General features: G+C 41.8%; 1 protein-coding gene across 1 annotated transcript in view; it reads left to right on the top strand.

The window, feature by feature from the left end:
• The window catches only part of plxna4 (plexin A4), a 196,659-nt gene that overhangs the window by 78,095 nt on the left and 91,912 nt on the right, over positions 1–26,652 (top strand). Inside the window, exon 3 of the mRNA XM_070854128.1 lies at positions 25,316–25,444. Within this exon, the coding sequence (XP_070710229.1) occupies positions 25,316–25,444 (129 nt within the window). The remainder of the gene's footprint in view (positions 1–25,315; positions 25,445–26,652) is intronic.

The following is a 26,652-nucleotide window of genomic DNA, read 5'->3' as shown; positions in this document are numbered from 1 at the left end:
GATATGGCTGCATGTTGTATCTTTTTGATGCTGACCTTCATCCTTTCTATCATTTATTAATAAGGAAATGGCTTTTTACTTGATGGAACCAGTCGGGCTGCTGTCAACCAAAACATTTTACCTTTTCTTTAACCAATCGATTATGTGTCAATTGGGGAAAAATTCATTTGCGTCACACAAACATTTTCTTCCTCTGTTCCATTTTCTTTTTATACTAAGTGCTCTTCTTCTTCCTCCTTCAGTGATTGTCCAGTCAACGAGAATTTGGTCAGGCTAAAGCATATTAACCAAACAATCAACCAACCTCTGTGTTACAAACCAGATGGTGGAGCCAGATTGTGCCATTACAAAAAAGTAGTTAAAACCACTGTCATCATGGGATCAATTTAGAAATTACTACCCACAACATTTTATTAATTTTTGTTAGTCATGCAAATATCCTACTTTCATTCATGAAGACCACTTCTAGGAGAACATTGTAATTTTCCAGTGCACATATTATTCTAAATGCCAAATAGTGTGTCTTATTGTGCTTGAAAAAATCCAGGAAATCGAAAGAGTGGTCCAACAGTTAGTTTTATGTCTGTGACATAGTGTCATAGGAGGACTTTTCAAGTCCAAATATTTGACACGAGGGGACAGTGACACATCCATAAAAAAGAATTCACTATGACAACATGGAATAAAAGCTTTTGTCTTTCTGTTTTAAGCTCTCTAGTTACACATACGGCTGATATGGCCCTGTAAATAAAAATGTTTCTTCTTCTTTAATGTCTCCAACAAAGTACAGATGTCACGGACAGTAATGGCTCCTCTCTCCTTCTCTTGGCATAACCAGGAGTGACGTTTTTATAATTACAATTCTCCTTCACCACTGTGGACCAAACCACTGTCATTACTAATTCATTCTGGGGGATGGAAGAGGAGAGGGGGGGGGGGGCACAAAGAGGAAGAGGAGAGAATGGGAAAAGAGAGGAAGGAAAGGTTTGAAGGACAAAGACTGCAGGGAAGGAAGAGTTGGGAGGAATAAAGAGGAGGACAGAAGGATAAAATAGTAGAAGATGGAGATAAGAGAGGAAAAGACAGGAGGACAAGTCAGTGTTGGTGCTGAAGGACAAATACGTTTGTGAGAGACAGGAAGTTTGGGATAAACTCTCGTCCCACCGTCCCTCCCACTAGCCTCCCTCAGGGTTTCTGCTGCTGGAAGGGGACTGAAGGTGGACTTTTCCATCCCTCTCTTCCTCTCTTTTCTCCCTCCGTAGTCCTCGCCACGCCGCACCAGTCCTTGTTGCCATGGTAACATGGGGCGAGCTGAGCCATGCAACAGAGGGATGCTGGGAGAGAGAGAGAGAGGCAAGGGGGAGAAGGGGAGAGGGAGAGATAGCCACTCTTCCATTTCTGTAATCTACAGGGAAGAGGGTGTCCCCCCTCAGGTCCACCTCAGTGGAAAAATAGATTCAAGAGATATGTTTTCTTTCAGAGAGCACATGCTTTGTATGCACATGCTGTCATCTATCTGCTTGGCTCAGTTTTTGCATTTTTATCCTGTATTTTATTTGCATGGTTGTTGAGGTTTCCCTGTTTAGTTTGGCCTGCATACAGCAGAAGAATTAGAAGTAGAGAATACTGAGAAAAGACACGCGTAAGTATGAGCAAAAATGTTTATGGCTGACTTGGGTTGGAGCCTGTATAAGGAGCATAAATCTGCCTCTAGATTTCTGATGAGTGATGCTTTTGGCTGTTAATGTCAATATCATCTGACTCAGGCCTTTAATGAATATATGTGTGTGCATATTATAATTTTGGTAATATGATAGACATGTGGTGTCATAATGGTAACTGTGCATATTACCAAAATTGTAATATGCACAGTTACCATTATGACACCACATGTCTATCATCTCTGCTGTGGATTAAATGTGCCATCAATCATGGACATGTGTGTATGAACTGTACACGCCAGCAGAAGCTCATTTTTAAAGCGTCAAATGCTTTTATAGTTAGTCTCTTGGTGTCGGTTGTGCGTCTGTGTTTGTATAAAAGCTGCTGGAGGATAAGCTTATTAACGCCACCAAGCAAAAAAATGGGGCCGTTAATCAGATGGCATTTTAGGCACAGTTGGAAGTGATGTGTGTGCACATGTGTTTGTAGGAATATGCACTTTGAAATAGACAGGAATACATACATGCGCGTGCACACACAGCACAAAACAGAACAAAACAAAACAATCCAAACAACCAACCCAAGTCATTACCAACTCTCCCTGCCTAGCAAAAGGCAAAGATAACAGGGAAGGAGGCACAGTGAAAGCACTGTTGTGCTTATTCAGCAACAGAGCTTGACTTTTGAGACCAACATGAGTACGATTAGAGCACTTTTTTAACCACTTTGAATAGCCGTCTGGCCTTGTTTATGAATAGATCCTGACTTTATGGTCCCTTGCTCATTCACTGCAGCATTCTGAAGGCATTCATTTCACTGGAGGTAAAAATCCAATAGGGGAAGTGCTGGTCCCTTACCAATACACTATAATAATACAAAACACACCTAGATTTGGTGGCATTTTAAGTATCTCCAGATGTTAAATGCTTTCAAACTATGACATAACACATATTAACAGCAGGTGTTAGTACTGTCCAGAATTTCAGAATACTCTTCTCCTCCTTGCTCTTTCAGGCTCCCAACTCCTGTAAGTTGGTTCACCCTGATGCTTCCTCTCTCCTATACGCTCTCATTTTTTTTATTCTCACGTTTCCATAGTTATCTATTTCTGCTAATAGAGGATATTCCATTCATTGTGCAGTGTCTTTTACTGTTGAAGACATTTGAGTTGTAACAAGATCAAACAAAATTGAGTAAATTTAAAGAATTATTGTTGGAGTCAATGGACTGCAAAGCTCATTAGTGAGCGTCCTGTCTAAAATAAAATCTTCAGCTATATCCATTTTGCCCCCTGACAGCGTGTCACACTGTATTCCACCAACAAACAAGCAAGCTGCTCTCTTGTTAAGCAAACGTATCATTACCTTCCATCTCGAGTTTACGCTTCTCTGTGATCAGGCTAATGGTCAGTAACATACCGACTGTCGCACCAAAGTGTGTGTCCATATCCATGTAGAGGAAAGGCAGACAAATTGCTCCTGTGTGCATGCATATGAATTTACACACAAACACACATACACATAGAATAAGAATTAACCCTGTGAAGTGAGGGGGATTATTCCATGGTAATTAGTGTTCTGTGTAATCAGTTTTTATTTTCCTGTGCTGTTGTTAGGCGCAACAGACAAAACAAAAGGAGGCTTGCACGCATCTCTTCCCTCTCTCGCCCCCTAATTACAAACATATCCAATTAATTACACACAAGTCCCGCTTTCATCTGTGTGCACCACGTGAGAGGGATAGATGAGAATGCAAAGCAGTCAGGCAGAAGCAGTAACACACACTAATACACAAAGAAGACATTAACACACTGGTATCATATGAATGCACATGCACATCCAAGCCTGGAATGGTTGTTCAAGACAAACATGTTGGGCATTTGTGACTCCGTGGACTATCAATTAAAAGTGCAGTGTGATTGTGAATGTCCAGCATACATTGTCTGTGCGTGTGTGTGTGTCCCTCTCTGTATACTGTAGAAGAGGCAGGTGATTTTTCCTTTAATTTTTTGGCGTGTGTGGGAGTGTGTGTAAACAGAGTTCTGACAGAGCCCTGTTGCTTGTGTCCTATCAGTAGGGGGAATAATACACACCTGCTGTTTGAAATCAAACAACTTAGCCGGATGGAAGATCCTCCAAGCAAACCCTGCACATCTCCTTTTTATTCTGTACACACACACAGCTCCTTCTAGCTTTGTGTATCAGACAGCATGGACACCAATTTGGATAAGTAAAGTTCATAGAGTAGCATCATTCATGTCTCAGTGCATAACTTAATAAGTCACTTGATGCTATATTCCCAGTAGGACCTGGGGCTTGCACGCAACATACGCAACTCACAGCCTTTGCCTATGTATGTTTGCATGATGGCTCAGACTCTGACTGATCTCAAAACTTATCAGGAACTCCAGTTCTTCCTGTTACTTTCTCCATATTCTGCTCTGTACATTCACAAAGAAAATCCTCTGGATGCAATGCGACTTTATGCTTTTGAAATCTGTAATATTTCATGTTCACACCACATGATGATTGATGAGGTTTCAGGTACACGCCAGCCTTAGTAACAGCCTTATTGTCCAATTAAACAATTGGACTCCTCCACATTGCGCTTTCTTTGTGTCTCCTCCAAACCCCTCTGCTCTCTTCCTGTCCCTATGAGGCATTCACCATATTTCTGCAGTCAAGAAAGTAAAGGCCTTTGGGCCTTATGTTTTTCAATTACACACGGTGCAGAGCACGAGAGGAGCCGGGGAAGGTATATACAGAGAGAAACTGAGAGAATGTTATCTCTCTTCTAGTCTCCGAGTGTCCCCTCAGGGATGCTGTCCAGGTAAAGCAGGGGTGTTTGTTCTTATTTAGCGCCTGTGGCTGGCTGTGATGTAGCCTGCCCTGGGACTATAGGGCCTGAGCAAAAGAGGAGAAGAAAGGTGAGCAAAGTAGAGGTGAAGGTCTGGAAGAGGATAGCAGACAAAAGGGGAGAGTATGAAAGAAGAAGTAGATGGCGGGGAGAGGCGAAGAGGGATATTCGGCGAGGCTGCTACCGGGCACAGAAAAGTAAACAAGAAGATTGTATATGACAAAAGAGGACAGAATTGCAGGAAAAATGGGATGGGTGTTGTGGCTGTTTCATAGGTTCAGGATATGACTCCAGACAGGCTTGGTTGACTGGCATGGGTACTTGCCATTTGTCTCTGAGGTCATTCAATGTATGCGTGAGAAAGATTGAGACAGACAAAGCCTAAGTCATTGTCAAGCTTTAGTGACAGTGATGATTGTGTTCTATGCCCCTTCAAACCCTAAGGTCACAGCATTGAGCCTAGCCTTACTCCATAGGCATTTCTGCCCTTAGGCCAAGTGTCTTTGGCTGTGAAATGGTTCTCAGTCTCACCCTCTCAATGCCAAAACCACCGTGAAGTGGACTTCAGCCTGTATCAATGACTCCTCTTCATGGACTCCCCCATTATAACCAATTCAATAGCCATGGCTGCAAGCATTCACATCAGTAGCATTCTTTGGCTGGTCTGGTTCCTTCTTCTTCTTCCTTCTTTTTATGAAACCCTTTATCACTGACACCCTCAGAACATCAGTTCAAGATTATTTGTGTTTTTTTCCCCCAAGGTTGATTAGCCATGCATTCTTTCAGAGTGTGTGTGTGTGTTTGTGTGTGTGCGAGGATGTGGAATCCCAAAAAGCCATTGTGCCCTTATTTGAGTTTTGACCACCCTCCTGACCCCCTGTGATGATTGACAGGTCCTTTGTCCAATGGAGAGGACTGCCTCAGACCCCCCGCCGTAGCTGCAGTTTTGTTTGCCTTGGGGTACTGCGGATTGTGAAAAATTGTTTTAGTCTACATTTCTTTGAGGTGTCATTGGAAGCTTGCTCCCATAGAAGCATGGACAAGTACATGCACATCCATGTGCACACTAGAGACGCAGACATTCACACGCCTTTGATCTTTACACACACCACTAGAGCCCTCAGCCCCTTTGCTTTTCCCACTGTCCATTCCTGTCAAGCCCTATGGCAGCCCAATGGCTTTTTGTCCATTTTCTCACTCTAGTGGCAGTCACTTTGTCCCCCTTTAGACCATGTAGTTAGACATCTGCGTTGCATAACCCCAGGTGGCTTTAGAAGGGTATGTCGGAGCCAATTTACTAATGCTGAATACTGAGGCACATGCGTGTCCTGTTGATTGCAGTGCCATGAATCATCTGTCTGTCAGCAGCTTTTATTTTACAGTTGGTTTAATGTATTAACTATAGTGTATAGACCTGAACTGTAATGAAGAAATACACAAAAGTAGTACGGAAGCATTGTATACTCATTAATCCCAGGTTAATGCGGTCCCAGACAGTTGCCCTTTCACTGACTTGGCCTGATGTCCATTGTCTTTTGTGGAAGTGATGTTGCAAATAAAGCACCACCAGCCAATTTCTTTTCCCTGCTAAGTTAACCCTTACCATTCACTTGTCTGGTTTTTTGGATTTTGAAAGGAAAATTGTCAGGTTTTTACCCGGTAGTAATAATAATATTCATATCAGCAGGTAATTACAGTTCCTTCAATAGAGAGTTAATCCACATGTGCCCTGTCTGTGTTATCGGGGTGCATACCAGGGGAGCTTTGGAGGTAGGCCCATAGAAAGACCTAAATTACTCTTTTATTCTGGGAGAAGACACACATAGAGGGTTTGTGCGTACACATTCACATACGACACCCACATACTTCTGTCTCTGTCTGTTTCTCTCTCATACACACACCTCCCCTCATTCCCCTCTCATTGGCGCCATATCTCACTCCATTTCCCTGTACAATGGCTATGCTGTATTAGAAGCGTCCCTGAACCCCTGCAGCTGTACTTCGTCCCCAGACCCAGACTATGACACAGTTGGCTGGGGCAGAAGAAAGACCCTCTGGCTCTGCCTCATTAAAATGGTAAAGAGCTGGAGGAGGATAGAAAAGTTAATCCTTCTACCAGTCCCATCCTAGAGTCCTCATCTTCTGGCCTGAGACTTTGCTTGCTAAAATACATAGCCTCTGGGAGATGGAAATGATATGGCACAAATGGGACAGTTTAGGGGCTTGGGTTGACAGGAGGCATTTAGAGTGCATTGGCGCTGTAGCAATATACAGCTATCCAACCGAGTGTGATCATCAAATTGTGGCTTATGCTGTTTAGCATCAGTACAGAAATGTTCTAATAAAGGAGACCCATTGCACTCATTTTCAGATTTATATGTTTAACTTTTACACGATGTAATGTTCAAAATAACATTATTTTTCACACACTGTGAACACTGCACTTTGACCTCTCTCTCTGAACATGCCATTTTATCTCCTGTTTATTTAAATCCTCTTCCCGAGAAGCCCAGTATGTTATGATTGGTCAGCTCCCTCAAGCCTAACCAGGCTTTGATGGGAAAAATACATTAACCATGCAACATGCTAACGCCATGTTCAACAGACTAACCTGCCAAATAAACAATAAAATAACATAAAACATGGCAAAACATACAGCTTCTAAGTCTGAAGTCAGGTCAAGGACAGCCAGTATGGATCCGTCCTTGAGCTTGTACCCTTAACAACCCTTGTTAAAGAAAGCAGTACTGACTGAAATAACGTTACACACACATTCTAGTTTTCCAGCTGTTTTAGGGATATTTTCGTCAGAATACATTAAAGCAAGGTGGATTCAGCTTTTCAGTGGTGGGACTGTCATCCTACTGAAGGAGGTCACATGTTCAATAGGCCCTGCACGTAACGTCACAAGAAGGGCCAAACTGAAAGAGTGACAGAACAAAAAGATAGAGAATGGTCTTTTCTTATAGTTTGAGGACTGGGGACACATTTATGTTGAAAAGAAATTAAAAAGTGTGCTTGTCCCCCTTTTGTCATCTTTAAGTACAGATAGCTCAACAATGATGGATGATAAAAACAAAAGGTTCTACAATTATTTGGTTTTTGGCATAACTGCATAAACCGTGGCAATGTGACCTTAGTTAGCTTCTATCAAATAATTTTGGCAGCTAACTCATGTCATTCATTTTAGTGAGAGTAAAGTCAATCACAGGAATGCACGTCATGTTAATTGATGCATCTTCACTAAAGGAGTTCAAACCATAATGAAGATGGGAATACTATAATCCAGGACCTTTTCAGCATACCAGTAAATAATGTTGGATATTTGACATGTTTTTTTTTTTTTTCCAAAAGTGAAACTTTGCTCCAAGGCCCATCAATCATTCAGCCTTCCAGTATGGCTTGCAAAGCAGTTGTTAATGTTAATTTCCCCAAAGACTGACGTTACACAGGCCAGCTGAGTAGTGACAACAATAATCCCTTTTGCTATTACCACACAGTGACACCCAGCAAGAAAATGCTGCTGTATATTTTGTGGTATTAATTGCATTTATTGATTACACTTTAAACACCACAGTGGCAGCAACTTAATAATGCAGCAATTGATTGAATGCACAATTAGTGTTACATGTACTGGTTTTACCATTTAAGCAGTATTAGTTCCAGTAACTCTACACACCCAGAACAACGGGAAAGACGTACAGAGAAAATGGATGAGGTTTGGTCAATGTGCTTACTCAGCAGGTCCACCTAAAGACTTCCCGACAGATAACGATGCTCAGCTTTCATTCCAGAGAGAGGGGGAGAGAGACAGAGAGAGAGAAAGAGAGGAAGAGGGTGAACGAACCCATCTGTCTGTGTCCAAAGTTAAAGCACCGTGGCAGCACTCCCCTCCAGACTGTGTGCAATTAACCCGCTCCGGAGGATGGAGGAACGTTCAGCTCTGTGGCTGCTAGCCTTAAGTAGGGGACCCTGACGAAGACTCTGATGATGGTCTGTTTGGACCATTTAAATGTGCTTGGCAATGAACAGCAGCAGTGTTATTTTAGACTTGAGTTACTGAAGCACTTAAATAATGAAACAAAAAACATAAGCAGTAATTTTAGACTATGTGAATAAAACAGACCAGAAGAAATGATAATTAATGCATGTAGTAGCCTAAAGGTGTGTACAAGATTATGGCAGATTTACCCCCAACTCTGTGTCCTGATAGCTCATTCCCTCTGCTCAAGACAACTTTTCGGATATACATACAAACTTAAAAGCTTTAAAAGTGTGTGCTTTGAACTGTATTGTGTGCATTGTTTTACATTATATCCATGCTATATTATTGAGACGTTGCAGAGTGCTGCTTTCCAACTCTCATTATTGTTGATGTTTCATTTTATAATTACTTTCTTGGCTGATCATAGAAATTTCTCATCACCTCTTCAGTAACAATGAGCTTCCCACAGAGCCTGACAAATTAGCTGTTTTGTGGAAGCCTTTAGTTATAAATGCTTATCATAACAGGGTAGAGCGCGCCTCTTGTCTTTGTCTGGTTGTGTGCTTATGTGTGTGTATATGTGTGTCGTGCATGTGTGTGTGCGGGCAGGCTTTTACTTTTTTCAAATACTGTAAGAGACCCTTTGCCAGACTTGATCACTTCATTCATTCATTCACACATTCATTGAATCCGCTCATCTGCCTCAAGTGATTTCTGAAACTGCACACAGAGGATGTGGACAGCACCCAGCAGCCTCTGAGGGCCTATTGAGAAAACTGTAGATAATTCAGGGCAATAAGCACCACATACTGTTAGCTTTGATTATAAGAATTAACATGGCATACATGTTAATGTATTCGTTATGTGTAATTTCCATTTTTCTGTGTGGGGTTGGTAGTTTATGCCAACGACTAAAGAATTATTATTTTCATAAATTGCTAATTGAATAGTTTGTGAGTGTGAAAGCACTGCTTTGAGGACAGTTTTGTTCTCCGCACCCTTCCCTCACTTTTTCCCTTGATTTCTGTGTGTATTGTCCCAAACATACAGGGATTTTACAAGGAGCGAAGTCTGTAATATTACATACATTTTTTTGTATAAGATCATAACAAACTTTGTGTATTGGATGTTGTGGATTGTTACCAGTGTTAACATTAAGCAGCCCTCCTATTTGCCTGTCACTTCTGGCCCACATTTGACTGACATACTTTACTCTACTGTACAATACAATAGTGTTGTATTTCAACAGTCTCACATTCACACTCTGAACTACACACACACACACATAGTGCCTATGTGTTGCCTGGCAGCTAGCCAAGACCATAGTCATAAGGCAGTGACAGTAGATGACAGCTGTAAGATTAAAGGGTGTGGGAGTTGTGAGTAGGGCCTGAAGACTGGCGGGTCCATAAATATCACATACAGGGATACCCATAATACTTCACAACACCATATCATCACACAGCCTCATCGTAGAGGATCGACCTGGTGCAATGAGATTAGGATGCAATGATGTGACCGTGTGTTTGAGGGAGAATGCAAAGCTAGGTGGAAGGCATAAGGGAAATGCTCTCACACACGGCCTAAGTCCACTTACAAATCTAGAGCAGGTGGATAGATGGATATAGGATTTTTCTTGTTGTCAATACCAATCATTTTGTTCCAGTTGGTGTCATCACTCAGTTAATTGATTAGTGGATTGACAGCAAAATTAATTGACTACAAATCTCTTTAATCGTCAATTTATCATGCAAAAATGCCAAATATTCACCAGTTTCCAGGTTTTCAAATATCAAAATGTGCTGGTTTTCTTTGTTTTATATCTGCCCTCACACATTTTATAAAATTAACCGATAATTAATGAATCTCAAAAATAATCATTAGATTAATCAATGCTGAAAGTAATTGTTATTTGCAGCCCTAGAATCTGCAATATTTTAAACCTGAATGGTGTGCCTTCGTCTGTCTTATACTCCAGATATTGAGCTTATTGGTAGAAAATTAGAACTGTGGGAGGATTCACTAAATGCAGAATGGAAAGACATCTGTAGCAGCTATTTGTGGTTTGCTGTTCAAACAGGGTTAAAGAAAGCACATTTTGTTTTTGATATGCATGTGTGCTGCTATCTGAGAGAGGCACACGTACACAGCAGTATAAATGCTTTTCCCCTCAGGAGCCAAACCTTGCACTTGTTGGACATAAATGTTGCATCCACACAGTGCAGCTACACTGGGTAGTCACCCACTGACACAGTCCCCCAATTTCCACTGCAACACACACAGACACACCTGCACAAAACACATACAGTGAACACACAAATACACCCCCCCCCCACACACTGAAGCAGAGCGATAAACAGCTGGAGGGCTTTCTGTAATTAAACCTGTATTGCTGTTTGTAAGCTGTCAATGCATGTAGGTGGGCAGAAATGCACACACACACACACACTCACAGGCACATTTTCTGTTTACATCTCATGCATTCTTTCTCTCAGGGCTGAGTAAATTTCAGAGGGCTGTGTGGAGATGAGTGGTACCTATCTGGCTCAATTATACCATAAACACATCTCCAAGTGCATTACGCTTCCAGAGCAGTTCAGCCTTCAATGCGAAACGCGACAAGAAATCATTTGGTAGACTGTAGATTTGCTGATCTGCTTGGTAGGAGAGCCTGATGAAATGTGAGTGTTCAAGAATCAAAACCAAATACTGCTTCTCAGTGTCATCAGTTTTTTTTCCCTTCCTTTTCTTTAATCTTTTGAGCAATTTGCTTTTCTTTTTATTCTAATGTATGTTCAGACTACACCCATTTGTGTTTACACTGGCGATATGTTTGTTAGTGTGTATATTATTTCCTGTTATGTGTTGTTTCAGCCAACGTGTGTGCATATTTGTCTGTCCCCAGTGAGGTGCGCTCTCAGCTCTGAGTGGGCGTTTCACAGACAGCCAAGAGACCAGCGGGGAAATTTCCCATCAGCCAATGCAATGTGCAGTTCAGGTTAACCACTGAAGACTCTGAAATCCATAGCTGCAGCACAACACAGCCTCTCTCTCTCTCTCGCTCTCTCTGTCCCTCACCCTTTCTCCCCCACTCCCTCGCTCTCTGTCTCCCCAGATGAATCGGAGCAGAGATGAAAAGCTTTCAGGAATGCTGGCAGACAGGCAGTGCTTTACAGTAATCTAACCTGGGGAAGATGAAAGCCAGCTGGGAAGCTGGGAATAGAGAGAGGGAGAGAAAGGTGAGAGAAAGAGAATGACAGGATAGAGTTTTGGGAAAGAAAGGAGCAGAAGGGCTATATAGGCAAAGAAAGAGAGGGCAAAAGAGTGCCTGAGAGATGGGACATGGAGGTAACAAGAGATGGATCGTTTGTAAAGAATGCTGAGAAAATAGATAGCAAAATGGGTGCATGCTTGCAGAGGGAGATGGGATAATGAGAGGATGAGGAGGAGAAAAGAGCATAACTTATGGAAGTTTGGGAAAGAGAAAAGTTAGAAAAGGGAATAAAAGTAATGTTGGTGCAAGTGAGTTCTTTTTTTTTGTTGTTGTACTAAAACATTTTCTTAATAAAACAAAATAAATCTCAGTTCCTTTTAGTCTCTACCCTTTTAAATACAACTCCAGACTTTAGATTGGATATTTTTCTTCTTTTTCTATCATGCATGATGGTAATGGAGATGGTGACAGACAAGGGAAAATGAGAGCCAAACATTACGGTGGGATTTAATTGAAAACAAACCATGACAATGGGCTGCTACATTTCGAATTGTAATTACTGTAAGTCTGTGTGTCAGTTGGAGAGGCTGACACATAGTGTAATTGTGGCTGTCACACAGATGACAGCAGCCCAACACAAACCTGTGGAGTTTAAATTTCAGATCCTCTTCAGTGGAACAAACTCAATTGCAACACTGCTCACTGAACACTGAAGTAGCATCAAGTGTACCACTGTTGTCACTCGAAATGGCTCTGGCAGGTGGAAGGGGGGAGCTTTCATTGTGTGTGTGTGTGTGTGTGCGCGTGTGCGTGTGTGTTCTGTGAATCATAATGTAGGTGGAGCAGACCTGTCACTGCTTTGACAAATCCCACCTCATGCACCTTGTACTTCCTGCGCAGAATGAGAGAAGCGCACCACAGCAAAATGCTTCCCCACCTAATTGAAATTTTGAGGTATAAGAGGATTTCTGCACAACGTGAGCTGACAGGCTCCATTCACCAAATATCCTCTTAGACTCTTCTCTCTCTCTCTCTGTCTCTGCCTGAGAAAGAATTAACTTTTATCTGTCTTCAAGTTTTAGTGCAGCTTACACCCATCTCTATCTGAACGTTCTGCAGGTGATCTCCGTTCCTCTCAATCTGTCCTCTTTGTCTCTTTTTCTCTCTGTCATTCAGACTTGCTCTGCTCTGACGGGGGCACTTGGTTTGCCTGTTTGCTCGTCATACTTTGATATGTCACACCGTAAAAGGGCAGAGTAGGTAGACAGTGAAGAAATGAATATAGATAATAAGAGATGGAGGACAGAGAGGAGGCAAGGAGATGGTAAAGAAGCGCAGAAGAGTACAGAGTGGGAGTTTGATGTAAGACAGAGAATGACTGTGGTTATTGGATGCAATTAGACCGGCATATCGGCCAAGTCAAATTTTCCACACATACTTTACTGTCTGAAGAGAAGAATAGAGAACAATATTCAAGTTATGAGTCTGTGCTTTGACACATTAGCATTAATATCAACCCAGAATTGGATTTTCTGCTCACTGATTGCATGGTATTTCACCAAGTGTGTATGTTCATTATGTTTTACACTAGAGAAGCTAATATGTTTCTTTCCATGTCAGTAGTCTATAATTACAGCCAGACTCCCACATCTGCATGCTTACACAGGTTAACATAGTTGTAAAGGTATGATTTTTATTCAGACATGCCTGCATGCTCTCTTTATTTCTTCCCTCGTCCTAGTGATTAGATAACCAACCATCCTGAAACAACACGCTCATTTATTTATGGGATGAAGTTATTTGACTCCCACTGTGAAGCCTCCATTATCATGCACAATACATTGCTTTTGTGATACAGCGTAATGCATGGGCGTGAAACTCTAATGCATTCCCTTGATAAAGGAGGGCTAATTTTAGAAAAACCTCCTGTGGAGTCAGTGAAAGGGTGGCTTATGCCTGTGATGTCTTCACTGGTATAAGAGAGGGAGTGTGTTTGAAAATAATACGGAGACCAAAGTTTTACTGAATGAGTTCACGACCAGGTTGGGAATCATTTCTCGACTGCTTTTTAAAAGCCAAATGGATGCAATGCTTTATTTGGCTTATATTACAAAACCTGAAGCAACCACCTAGTGAGAAGTGTCACTACAACTAAATATATTTGTTTTTCTGATGAGACCCTGTCGCTATCTAAAAGTTTAAGCAGGGCCATAGCCTAATGATACAATTCCAACAATTCAGTGTGAGGTATTGCACCACATACTGGGAGACAGAAATAAACTTGTGTTATGATTAATGTGTTTGCCTCTGGTGGATATTTGGAGTGAGAATAAGGGAAAATACAAGTGAATGAACAAAACTGGGCTGTTTCTCTTGGGTGCAGTATTTGGTATTCCTTCTTGCCGTGTTAGGTTGTTATTTTAGTGCTCTCTTACAGTGAATGTCCACTACAAAAAATAATTAGCTCGAACAGTAATGTAATGGAAACAACTCAGATGCCAGATGAAAACCTCTTCAGGTTTGTTACTTTTCTGGGTCACGATTGAGTCAAAAAATTCTATTTTTATACATTATAGTGGATGGACATTAACACCATTATATCACCCAGTCCTGTAGTTGTTCTGACTCACACAGCCTTCATGGAATCCATCCAAACCATTTTCAGTGGACACTGGCCTTTAGTCGTCTTGCTCTTTCTCAGGCTCACCATCTTTCCTCCGATGATTTCCATTATTATCGGACAAGGCTGCAGTATTATTCCTCACTCCCCCTGTCCTCCTCACTCTCCTTGTTTTTCATTTTCTCATTCTCTGCCTGTCTCTTTGTCTCTCTCGTTCTGTCCCGTGCTATGCCAGCAGTGCAATTTTTCACTTCGGTGAGAAAACGGGTATAATGGAGGGAATATGCCAGTCTGTTTAATAAACGAATAAAGGCAAAGAGGAGAGATGAGAAGAAAAGGAAGTGCCCTTGGGGCTGAAAACAAGGAAATATACACACATGCTACATGCACACATACAGTACACACTTGCACAGACAATAAGGAGGGAACACAGAAATTCACACCGGCTTATCTCTGAGGAATTGGTTGTGAGGTGCTTCCTTATTTAATTAGAAACTTTTGTAGGTACCTCATAAATCACCACAAAATAAAACTGAAGGGTAGGCAATGAATGCTCCCCATACAAACTAGTGCGCGCGCACACACACACACACACACACACACAAATCTGCACAAGTCTGAAAGGTAAGACCATTGGTAATTCATGAATTCATGAGTATATGTGATCTTCAGCTACAGTCAGTGATCCATAGATTTAATATGTGTGCATGTGTGTGTACACTAGTCTGCTCTGAGACCAATCTCCCTTTACTTTCAAGGCTGACACCGTAAGAATATTATATCACTACTTTTAGGGAAATTGCTGGATACATGTTTACTTCATTAACATTTAAGTTAAAATGTCCACCGCAAGATTGAATTACTCATCTCTGTGATTACACCTGAGAAAAAACACAGGACTGAGATCGTGTTGTGTTGAGTAACAGAACACAGGGGTGCAGAAAGGTCAGTGTGCACGGGGCTGTGCACGTGTATAGCCCAGTGCATTGTGTATTAATGCTTGAACTTGGGGCATGGTGTGTGTGTATGGTTGTGTCTCCAGAGTTATTCTGATGGCAGTGTGTGGTAACGGGATCCAGGGTGATGTCTGCTCTCAGACAGCGTCTGGCTCTCAGCACCCCATCTATTATTCACACACCTGGATACACACACACACACACACACACACACACTGGTGTCTCTCCTAATGTCTTACTAGACTTTCTTTTCCACGCCAAACATTTAAAAGTTCAGGTTTGCTTTCCCCTAAGCATTTTCTTTGGGCATGTATGAGTGTTGGGTACACACGTGTTTCTTTGTGTATTTATGTATTTGTGCTTATCACCCAGGAAACCAATCAAAGTCTTGAAGTCAATGAACTGCTCTCTTTGCCCTGGTAAATAAGCCGAAAATGAGTATTGACCAGAGAGAAGAGGACAGACTGATAAGCAGAAAAAGAAAGAGAGATAACCACTAAAACAAAGCAATAGTCTGGAAAAAGAGACAAAAGAGTTCTCAAAGTCATGCCTTCACCTTGGCTAAAGTTGATCTGAGCTTGTCAGCAGGTCATTATCAGACCTAGACATCTCTTTTGGGATCTGGCCCTTTTCTACCACAGTGGTTGGAAATACTGCTGATTGACATTTATAGAAGCAGAGTATGGTCCAATCACAAAATGCCCTAAGTTTGCCCTGTGAAGATGAGAGAGTGCACCCTTGTTACTGTGTTGTGAAACGCAACCTTGCACAGCAGTGGATAAAGGTCAGAGTGGGGATGTTTGTGACATGATCCCGTGCATGTTGATCAAAGTCTGTCACCAGACCATTGTGCAAATAGCTCACATTTATATGAAGTTCCTGAGCAGAGCTAGATACCCGTTCTGTGTGAGGTTGATCCAAGGTTTTCCTGTCACTGCTGTTTTTGCGTGTCCAATGAATCATGACCGTAGGTTATCTTAGGTCAGTGATTCTCATTCTTCTTTGCTTAAAAGAAAAACAGATCCTCTTCTCATTATCCTCAACGGTTGGATAAATTGTGATTGACAGTTTAAGGAAGCAGGATGCGGTCAACTGATCAAAGCATCATTATGTTTACTTACTTGACTCATTGGAAGAGTGGCACAGTAGTCTTTCCAGTGTTACATGTATACATGTAACACTGATTTTGACCTTTTTTGCTTTTTTAGTCGTCAGCCTGCACCAACTTTGCAAACATGTTCTGTTCTGTTTGAAGGCTGCATGCCAGTCATTGCAAGAGGAGAGGAGACAATGAGGGAGCATTGTTGTATTAAATAATAAATTGGTTGTGACTAATGCAAGGAAACGCAAATATATTAATATTCATAGCGATAGAAAGTACCCCGTTTTCATTTACCTTTATGTCGTGTTGGTATTTTATTGATATTTTATCCTATTCATTTAGCAAACTGTCACAATAAATAGATCCTTAAGTGGAACGTCTTTCACATTCACACGAAGACAGTTGTGGGAATGTATATTTCTTCCCTCTGCTTCTCTAACATGAAAGTTAGCTGCTTCTTCCTCTGCCATATGTCCAGCTTCATGGGTACTATTATTCTCTCTCTATACACACATACATATACACACAAAATACAGCCCACTGAGTAAAATCTTATCGTCATTATACTTAGGGGGCTGTATTTGTACTATTCTGCCTGCTGAAACAGTTTGCCAGCCACACTCCTCCAAATGAATGGCATCCATAGCTCTGAGTTAATGCACTGCTGTGTCGCCTGAAAGGCCAAGTCTTGATTCGACACAATAGGCTGATTTGGTGCCCTCACTACACTGGGGAGCATGTTGACTTCATTAATGGTTCCTAAAGCCTTTTAGCTCTCACACAGTGGCCTCTGGTCACAAAATATAATGGGTAGCACACCAGTCTGTTGCACTGCCACCGGGTTGCACAACTAATAGAGACACAGGTGGTGATCTGCGCTCAAATTATGCCGTTGCCTCTGTGGGGTCCTTGAGGCCCAGTCAGTAGCTGCAGCAGCGGTGGCAGGAACAGCAGCTCTTATCACTGCAGAATAACTCTGTAAGAAAGGAAAAACAGTAGAGGAAATAATTGGTTTGAAAGAGAAATGTGCGTATGGGCTTTTCTCAGCCTGGTCAGGTATTTGTCTGCGCTAAATGAGGTCTGTCAGGAGATCTCTACCTGTCGCCTCGAACACCCTGCTGCGACTCTAATGAGACAGTGAAAGAGGAATTGGACGGGAAAAGACAGAGGAAAAGAAGGACAAGGAGTAAAGGGATTAGACAGAGACAGGCTCTTCTCTGCACAATAAACATGATGGAACAATGCATATTCCAAGGAAATATGTAAGGAAAAGAGCCCTTCCAGTCCATTTGAACATAGTTTACAGCATCGAGTGCCAGGCCTTTACCGATACTGGGAAAACTTACAAATATACCACCCATCAAGTTTGTCAGGCTTTTTGTTTCCACTCACATCTGACTGTGTAAGTATCAATCAATGAGACACAATATACAAAAAACATGCAGCAGCAGAGAAATACAGTCTGAAGCAAACATAGCAAGAAAGAGGGAGTGGAATTTTGAAAATAACAGAGGGATGAAATCTCAGAGAAACTAAGTGAGTTGTAAGAAGTCAAGCAGCCACAAATGTTCTCAAGATTGAACCGGCCATAAGCCTGCAGGTATTTTTGTCAACCTCATGACTTACAGATTGAGACAGAACGAGAGAGAGAAGCAAAAAGAGCAAAAGCAATAGCAGAGGAGGGAAATGAGTAACAAAAGCTGAGCTGTGAGCCCCCTGCCTCACAGTGCTGTAAGGCAGCTCAGCAGTGAAGGGAATGATAGCAGGAAGACCTGTCACTCACCCTTTGAAGCCATGGGGGAGACTGAGGGAGGAGAGGAGAGCGGGGGGAGAAACGAGTTAGGAAGCCTCCAGACACTTGTCCCCTTTCACGTCCAGCACCATCATCCCTCACAATAACATTCTTGTCCTACTCTTTGCCGCTTTCCTTGCTTTCTCTGTCTATCTCTCAGCAGGGGGATAAGGTTAGATTAGTAGGCCATGTGGACCTGCAGGCTAACAGGTACCACACCTTTAATGCCACAACGGTCAGTCACTGAGCCAGGGGTCCCCCTGCGGCTCTGTCTGCTGTAGTGTCAGATCCCAGATGTGAGGTGGTGCAGACTGGAGTAGCACCAATAGAAACAAACACTAGTGCACACATACTTGCTCACTCACAAAACTTTAAATTGATTTTTTTTTTTTTTTCCCTTTGACTCTGTATTTCTTTAACTTTCCTCTTTAGTCACTTTGTATTTCTGCTTCAATGGCACACACTCAGGTCACACTCTAATACCCTCAGGGGCTGTTATACTGTAATGTGTTCACCTCACAACAACGAGTTGCAGAGGTTTTCCTGACGTTTCTTTTAACCTCCCGTTTCCAAACAGCCCAGCCAAAATAAAACATCTGCATCTGAGGATTAACGTGAATAAAACCAAACCCAGCAGGGGATAGAGGTCAAATTACTGCATAGTTTTGCCGCTGCCAACGCAAGTCTCTGTAGTTAACTTCCCCGCTAACAATGACATTTCCTGACTTGCACCCACAAAGCACCTTCCCTCACAGTGCAGACATCCGGGGAAACGCATTAATTAAAATCCTGCTGTGTAGCAGATATGCCTAATCGCAAACATAAAACAGAGAATAGTGAATTAAAGCACAGAATGACTTCAGTTCCACTCTGTGGGGGTTTTTGCCCACTCATCCTCCTATAGAGAAAGGAATCAAGCCAGAAGGAAGGAGGGGAATTTTATAGTGTATTTAATGAACTAAACGAACATGTAGCTTCTATAAAGGAAAGCAGTAAAGCATTGAGTTGATGCTCTAACTTTGGATAAGTGCAAGATGTTTCCATCATAGCTTGTCATAAAAGATAAAATAGTATGCCAAAAGACATTGTAGATGTAGAAGTACCATGGCATTAGTCATTCTTGTGTCACCTGCAGTACTTGTCTTAGAAGCCACATATCTTTAGTGCCCTCTCCTCTGAACAGTGTTCCTCTTAGATAGAATAAAAACACGTGTCTTCAGTTGTTCCCAATAATTCTTGCCGGTGAATAGTGGATCATATATACACAAGCATCCTGGCATCCCACATTAGTGTGCCACATCCTCGTTAATACCCTGAGATTAATGTCAAATTATCCACACTCCCCCACTAGTCTCGCACCAGTCCATCTCGCCTCAAGCTATATATTGAGGCAGCGAGTGTACAAGAAGAGGACATTGACTGACACTCGGAGATGGATCCAGTCCGCCTCTTAGCACCCTTTCCTTCTGTTATTCTCTACACCCCCCACACCCCACAACCCTCTCTGTCTGCCATATGTTTCAATGAGCTGGACAGATTTGGGCAATCAGACAGCTACCATTGTATTGCTGTCGGCATGAATAGAATGCGTGCAGAGACACACTGCCATTATCTAGTAGCGATACGTACTTTCTTTTCTTCTTGTCTCTTTCACAGTGTTATTCTCAGTTGTCTCTGTTTGTCTGGCTCTCTCTCTCTCTCTAGGCTCTTATTGCATGTCCTGCCTTGCCTGGTTGAATGCCTAACGCTCTGCTGTGGTTTGACAAAGAGGGTCGAAACCTGAGCAAAGTGTGGCAGGTTGGATTACAGTGGCATTTGGCATGTGGCAATGCTGTTGCTGCTCTAAAATGTTTCTGATTGATATCTTGACCAGGTGACACAAGGGCTTTAAAGAGGAGACCCCAGGAGACCTTCATGTGCACGTTTTGCTTGTAGTCATGCTTTTGGAAATAAAAGCAATGTTGTTACAACATTATCATGGTTCTTACATTTTACATGATTTTACTGACTAATGTCAACCTGTTGGAGTCCAATAGAGAAGAGCATCAGCAACAGGTTTTGCGACAATGATTATTATTTTATCTTATCGAGCAGAATAAGTTTCATGACCCTGCTTTTCAGCAGAAATGCTGGCACTAACTCAAGCTTTACCTATGCACGTTTCAGTGATTTGGTGGATTTCCTCACACAAATGTTGTGGTAATTTAAGTTTCCCAGCATGCTGTATGACTTTGGATGACATTCTGCTCCAGCCCACTCGCCTCACTGTTGTTGCATGGCCTATGTCAGCCCATAGTGATACTATAGTCAGCAGCTTATTCTGACTTCCACCAGCAGCATGTTGGTCATGGTGTGTGTTCCAGCCATGGTGTGTTAGTGTGTGTGCCATGCTTAACAGACTGCAACTCTGTGTGACTAGCCTTCCTTTTGCCACTTCAAAATCCGTGCCATAGCAGGCAAGGACACAATTCTCCAATCACTCTTGCAGTCCTCCGTCAGAACTACACACATAACTCCTACCGTTTAGTTATTGTATGTTTTGGGAGGCGCACCGGCAATATGCTGTTTTCCTAATGTGGTCTTGACCAGAGGGGGGTGTTTTGACTGTGTGTTTCCTGCACTTGGCCACAGCCGCCTACCACGTCTACCAACATGCACTAACTACACTAAAATCTTCTCCAGCAGTATTTGCAGTATGTGTCCTGATGGTTGACTGTCTATGTCACCACTCAACTTAAAGTAGTCTCTTCATAATGGCATGTCTAAAGTCAAGTGTTGAGATGTGTTAGCAGTAGCAGTGAATTTCAGAAGGCAATTTCACTGGAAGAAGATTCCAGAAGGGCAGCAAGATTATTTACCTTGAATATTTAAGGTGTCTTTTGGATTCAACCAGTAACAAAACGAGCAGTCCATTTTTGGCGTTGTCATAACTTGACACTAAAATTTATTTTCTTATGTTTTTCGTATGTCGCTTTTCATATGTTGCTTGATATATTTTCTTTTTATTGTGTATTGCATGTGCATAATAGAATTCAACTCCAGCATTAAATTTTTACCTGTTTAAAAATGGATTCCATGCTGAGTTAGAGGAAATGCGGTAGTTTCCATGTGCTTTTGTGTTGCACAGTGCCAATACGAGGAAACGGAGATAGGGTACTCCTGTGGTTTTCACACCGGAATGGCTTCCCTCTCTGTATCACACCTTCTGCTAGCTGTTAGCCCCACGGAGAGAGGGAGATAGTCACTTTGGGCACATTATTCCTCATTGACAGATTCAAAGCAGAAATACCATCTGCACATGGTTTGCATTTGTTTTTCTCTGAACTGCAAAGCTGAAACTGTTGTATAAGTACTGTATAAATCTGCAGTTAGGTGTACATCAACACTGCCCTCACATTCTGCTATACTTTAATGGTAGATCCTAAGGTAATGGTAATGATCTTTAAAGGTCTGAATAGATTTAAAAACACTTCATATTTTAGTGTTTGTGTTGTTGTGACAGTGACAATTCTAGCAGAGATAATTTGGTGCATCTATAACCTACTGCATTTTTACTGCAGAATGCACTTCATATCTCAATGATGGTGTTAGTGTAGTTTTCTTTCACAGCCACTAGGGGGATACAGTTTATGGCCAGGAGAGTCATTATGGAGGACTAAGATTTTCTCAGTGTGACCTGTGGTATGACGTGGATTTCTCACACAGATGCACACATGTATGTGTCCTAACACACAGACATGTTTACTACTCACATTTTGCTGGGCTGAAGAAGTGCGCTTTGTGAGTCAAAAATGCCAGGAACTCTCCCCAGAGTGTCTGTCATTACCATATGAGTAGCTCCAGCCAGACAATGTGTGTGCATGTGTGTGTGTGTGTAAGACAGTAGGCTATAAGCGTGTGAAGAGAAAGAGACAGAAACGGCAGGATTTCTATACATGCAAGTGCACGTGTGAACACATTTACTTGTACGTGTGCGTTCATGTGTGGGCCCAATGCATCTCTCACCTTCCCACTACTTGGAGGCAAAATGAAGTCTGTCTGGCAGTGAGCGTCTATTATGTAGTGCTAATGTGATAGCAGAGATTAGCATTGTAATCCATTTAGCATAGAGCAGCTAATCCACTTTATTACTGTTGAAAAGGAATCAGATAATATTGGCTAGCACCACTGTGGCTGCCTTAATGATTTTAGGCTGATGAAAAAAATACTTTAAGATATATTAATAATTGCTGTTGCTGACAATGAAACTAGGATTAGTGGTTTCATAACAAAACATAATCATTGGCTTTGGCTTTTCATCAAGGGAATTGATGAATTGGTTGTGTTCAGTGTAGGCTGAGTAGGCTTTTTGTCTGTTGAAAGTGTGTTTTGTAGTAATAAAAATGCGCATGTACTAGCTGTTTGTTTTCATTTAATTTTAGAGTACTATGCACATTGTACGGGGATATTTTGGCATATTATTTCTTTAAAGCACATAGTTTGATATCAGGGGAGGTGAAGTCTGCTCTGGTTGTTTCAAAACCCACAAGCCCAGGGTGACCCCACTGTGTTGATTAGAAAATAAGGGTAAAGTTGATAATTAATACTTTGTATGTGCCAATTATTGTACAAATACATCCACTGGTCTTTGATTTTTTTCGTTCTCCCTTACGTGTCTGCAGCCCCCGTGTGAATCAACCAGCCAGCGCTGCATGCTTGCGGACATACTGTGCACTCCCTGGTGGCTCATTTGTTTTGTCGGTGGTCAGACTGAGGGATAATATACAGGAGCTTCCCCTTGAAGCCTCTGCTCCCTGGTGACTGTGGATCAGTCCCAACACAATAAAACTCTATAGTCAGCTATTGCCATAGACTATCTGCCCTTTAACTCTGCTCAGCAATTGGCTATACACTTATCTCATATACAGTGTGGGTAAGCTGATACACACACATCTTAACATACATGCACACACATGCTGTGTACGGTGCGCATAAGCACAGCGCCTCAAATTAACTCATCCGATCGGGCAGATTAGATAACCCCACCTGCTGAATCTGGCCCTGGCTCGCGTGGAAGTTTCTTTCTTCCTACCTGTCTCTCCTCTTTCTCTTTCTCCTATTCGCCTTCTGTTCTTTTCTTTACTGACCCTAGCGCGTACAATGGTTCCCAGTGAAAGTGTGTGAGGCTTTGATACACAGAACTCAAGGTCCTTTGAGATCAAGATCGCTAGACAAGCCAAGCAGGAGGCAGAGCGAGAGAGGGAGAATGGCTGAGAAACAAAGGAGAGAGAGCAGGGTGAAATCAGGGTGAAAGATGGTGCCTGTTTTATAGAAATGTCATGTTGTGAAACTGGATATCAGTAGAAGCAGCAGGAGTAGGGCAGGACTTAAACTGCACCCTGCGTACTTAGGTTTCTCTTTTCACTATATAATGGTTGATTGTCTAAGCAATAACAAAAAAAAAAGTTCCAGTGGACTATGGGGGAGCAGCTGATAGTTATGGATTGGTTTGCGATATAATGTAGAATGAAAATAAGGGTATGTAGAATTAAGTTTGAAGAATGTGCATATTGTGTTTCTCAAAGCTGACATTCATTCTACCTGGTATTTGATAGATGTATTGATTTGATGACGCGGGAAGAAAGGCACAAAGAGAATTCTTGTCCTTTGCATATATGAATGCAGTTTTATGACTCATGCACACAAAAGTTGTTTTTCTTGATTTTTTATTTTTTTTTAATGTGATCTTTTGTTAACAGTAAATCTTAGAAAGGAAGACGAAAATAGGAAATATAAATCCACCCCACACATTTTTCTTCAGTTTCTAACAAAAACGGTTCTGTTTTCTATGAGTACAGGCTTGAGGCTTGACCTTTTTAAAAAGATTTTAGCTTAAAGCAGGCCAACAGAAAGATATTTCTAATGATATGCTGACAGAGAGTATGTTGTCATCAGCGTTTTATAATTAATCATGAAGTGACGCAGCTGTCTGCTGGACCATCTGCTTCCTGTCCAATTATCTCCCGTTTGAGCCTGTTACCTGTGAACCCCTAAGTGCTGAAGAGCACAAAGAACTACCAAGAGTCATCACAACTTTAACAAGACTTGCTTCACACCTGTCTGCAAGCCCACACAGGTCTACGTGGGTGTGAGCATGTATTCTACCGGGTACTGAAAGTTGCTTAGGCAGCTATGTGTCAGAACTGTGTGTTGCTGGGAAATTACAGCCAAAGGACCGGATTTAGAAAGGATCATTTAGAACCCACCCTGTGTGCGTGTGCGTGTGTGAGACTATGTAAGCAGATGTTCAGGCACAACCCAGAACACTTCTATCACACCACCAAGTGTGTGTGGGGCCATCTCCATGCTCTTTCTGCTGAGTAAACACACCTAGGGGCCCACACACCACACCTCTTGCCCAGATGCTTAATTACCATAATCACATTTGAATGGCTGAAACTGTGATATAGAAAGATGAGCTACTCGGATACAGCACTGAAAGCCATGATAGATGGGAAAATCCTGAGGCAGAATGCAAAAATAATGTTCAAAAGTACTTTTTAATGATACCTTGGTTCCTAATTGGACACTTTATTGTCCTAGATGCCACCTTTCTTCCATTGCCAAGTGCAAGAGAACAATCTTTCTCATTTTGCTTATTTTTCCCTCAGCTTTTCTTTAATTCCATGTTTTATGTTCAGCCCTGTCATTTACTCAGTCTATTTATTTTAGTTGCTGGCTTTTCTGTACTTTTCACTAGCACTACTAACATGGTGTACTTGATGGTTGTTGAGTTTGAAATCCCAGACCTAAAGTGAAAATGTCACTGACCCTGACCGCCGCACTTCACTCCCTCCATATCAGATGTTAGTTATAGCTGCATCTGTGACAAGGAGGTAACTGCTTTCATAGTTTGGTAGTTGTTTTATTTCCTAAATCAATAAAGTCAAAATAATTATTTCGGTATCTGTTTGAAGATTTTTTGAATGCCAACTGTGTAGAAAATTTTAATTACACAATCAGCAAGATTCTGTTTCGATAATATACTTCATGACTTTAACATTATTGTTTGTTTTTAAAACCTGAGAAACAATGTGAGCGTTACTGTGATTGGAAAAATTAATGTGCTTCTGTGTTTTTTTTTTTCAGATCCGGGTAGACGGCTCCTCTCGCGCTCTTCAGTACGAGACCGTGCAGGCAGTGGAGAATGGACCCATCCTCAGAGACATGGCCTTCTCTTCTGACCACCACTACCTCTATGTCATGTCTGAGACCCAGGTCAGACTCATAGACACACATGCACATACACATACACACATCAAACGTCCCCCCTGCTGACACAATATCATAACCACTGGCATTTATCATTTTGTCATGTCACAGGGTAGAATAACCTTTGGTGTAGCATAGAGGATTTCATTACAGCCTGGCTGGAGGAGAGGAAAGGATTAGATGGACTGTTGGATGCTATGACCATGTCTTTTTACAGAAACGGACTGAGGGTAGAGCTGGAGTGAATAAATGTGTTGAATAATAGGGAGAGAGGAGAGTGGTCTCAGTCCACTTGTGTGTGTGTGTCTGTCTGTCGGCCTGCGTACTTTCTCTCTTAGTACCTTTGATGACATGGAATGTGGAGCAAAATAGCAGCACTCTGTATAATGGACACAGACACAGAGAGACTGTGAACACCTCTATCAGAGGCAAAACCTCTCTAAAATAGCACCACGGAAAGTCCACAACACACCTGCTGTGCTCACATAAATGCACGCACACACCTATGACTTGCTGTATTATTTCTATTTCTAATATTTCTTTTTATATTCCACACAAAGAGACACAGTCACTAGCATGTACTTTATATTTTATACATTTACAGTAGATAGCAATTTATTTTAGTTTAACGTGGGGGAATAATGTAGTTATTGTATGTTGAACCATGGAAAAATCTAGATAAATAGTGCAGGCCTGTCTTCTTCAGACCCTAATAGGTACAGTGACCATTTAAAGTCCTCTTGTGACTGAACATACATTAAATGAAGCTGTGAACATCTAGTCCCTTTTTCTTAAAATTTGAAATCAAGCGTATTATTAGTTGTCATTACAAAGAAATTAATCCACGTGGTTCCTGAGCCCAAAAGTTAATTCATTACAGACACAGTAAACACAAAGACGTCTTAGTATCCAGCACAAACATTATCTGGTCACCAAACACCGTTAAAGGGCCAGTAATCACATCACTTAAAGATGGGTCCATCAAAGAACCCATGGTTGATCTCTGTCTTTGCAGTTCAGTGTAGCCCTATTTATTGTTCATTATTAATGTGCGTGTGATAATATTGTAAAAGCCCTGAAGTTCAGATAATATGCATATCATTCCCTCTCTCCCGCCTCTTTATCTCCTGCCACCCGTAATCACAGAAGGGCACTGCTGTTTTGTTGGCAGCGATAGCCTAGTAACCCCTGTATATTGTCTGCAGCTTCCAGAG

The sequence above is a fragment of the Pempheris klunzingeri genome, chromosome 22, assembly GCF_042242105.1.
Source record: "Pempheris klunzingeri isolate RE-2024b chromosome 22, fPemKlu1.hap1, whole genome shotgun sequence".
NCBI classification, from domain to species: Eukaryota; Metazoa; Chordata; class Actinopteri; order Acropomatiformes; family Pempheridae; genus Pempheris; species Pempheris klunzingeri.
This window is presented reverse-complemented; position numbering and strand designations above follow the sequence as displayed.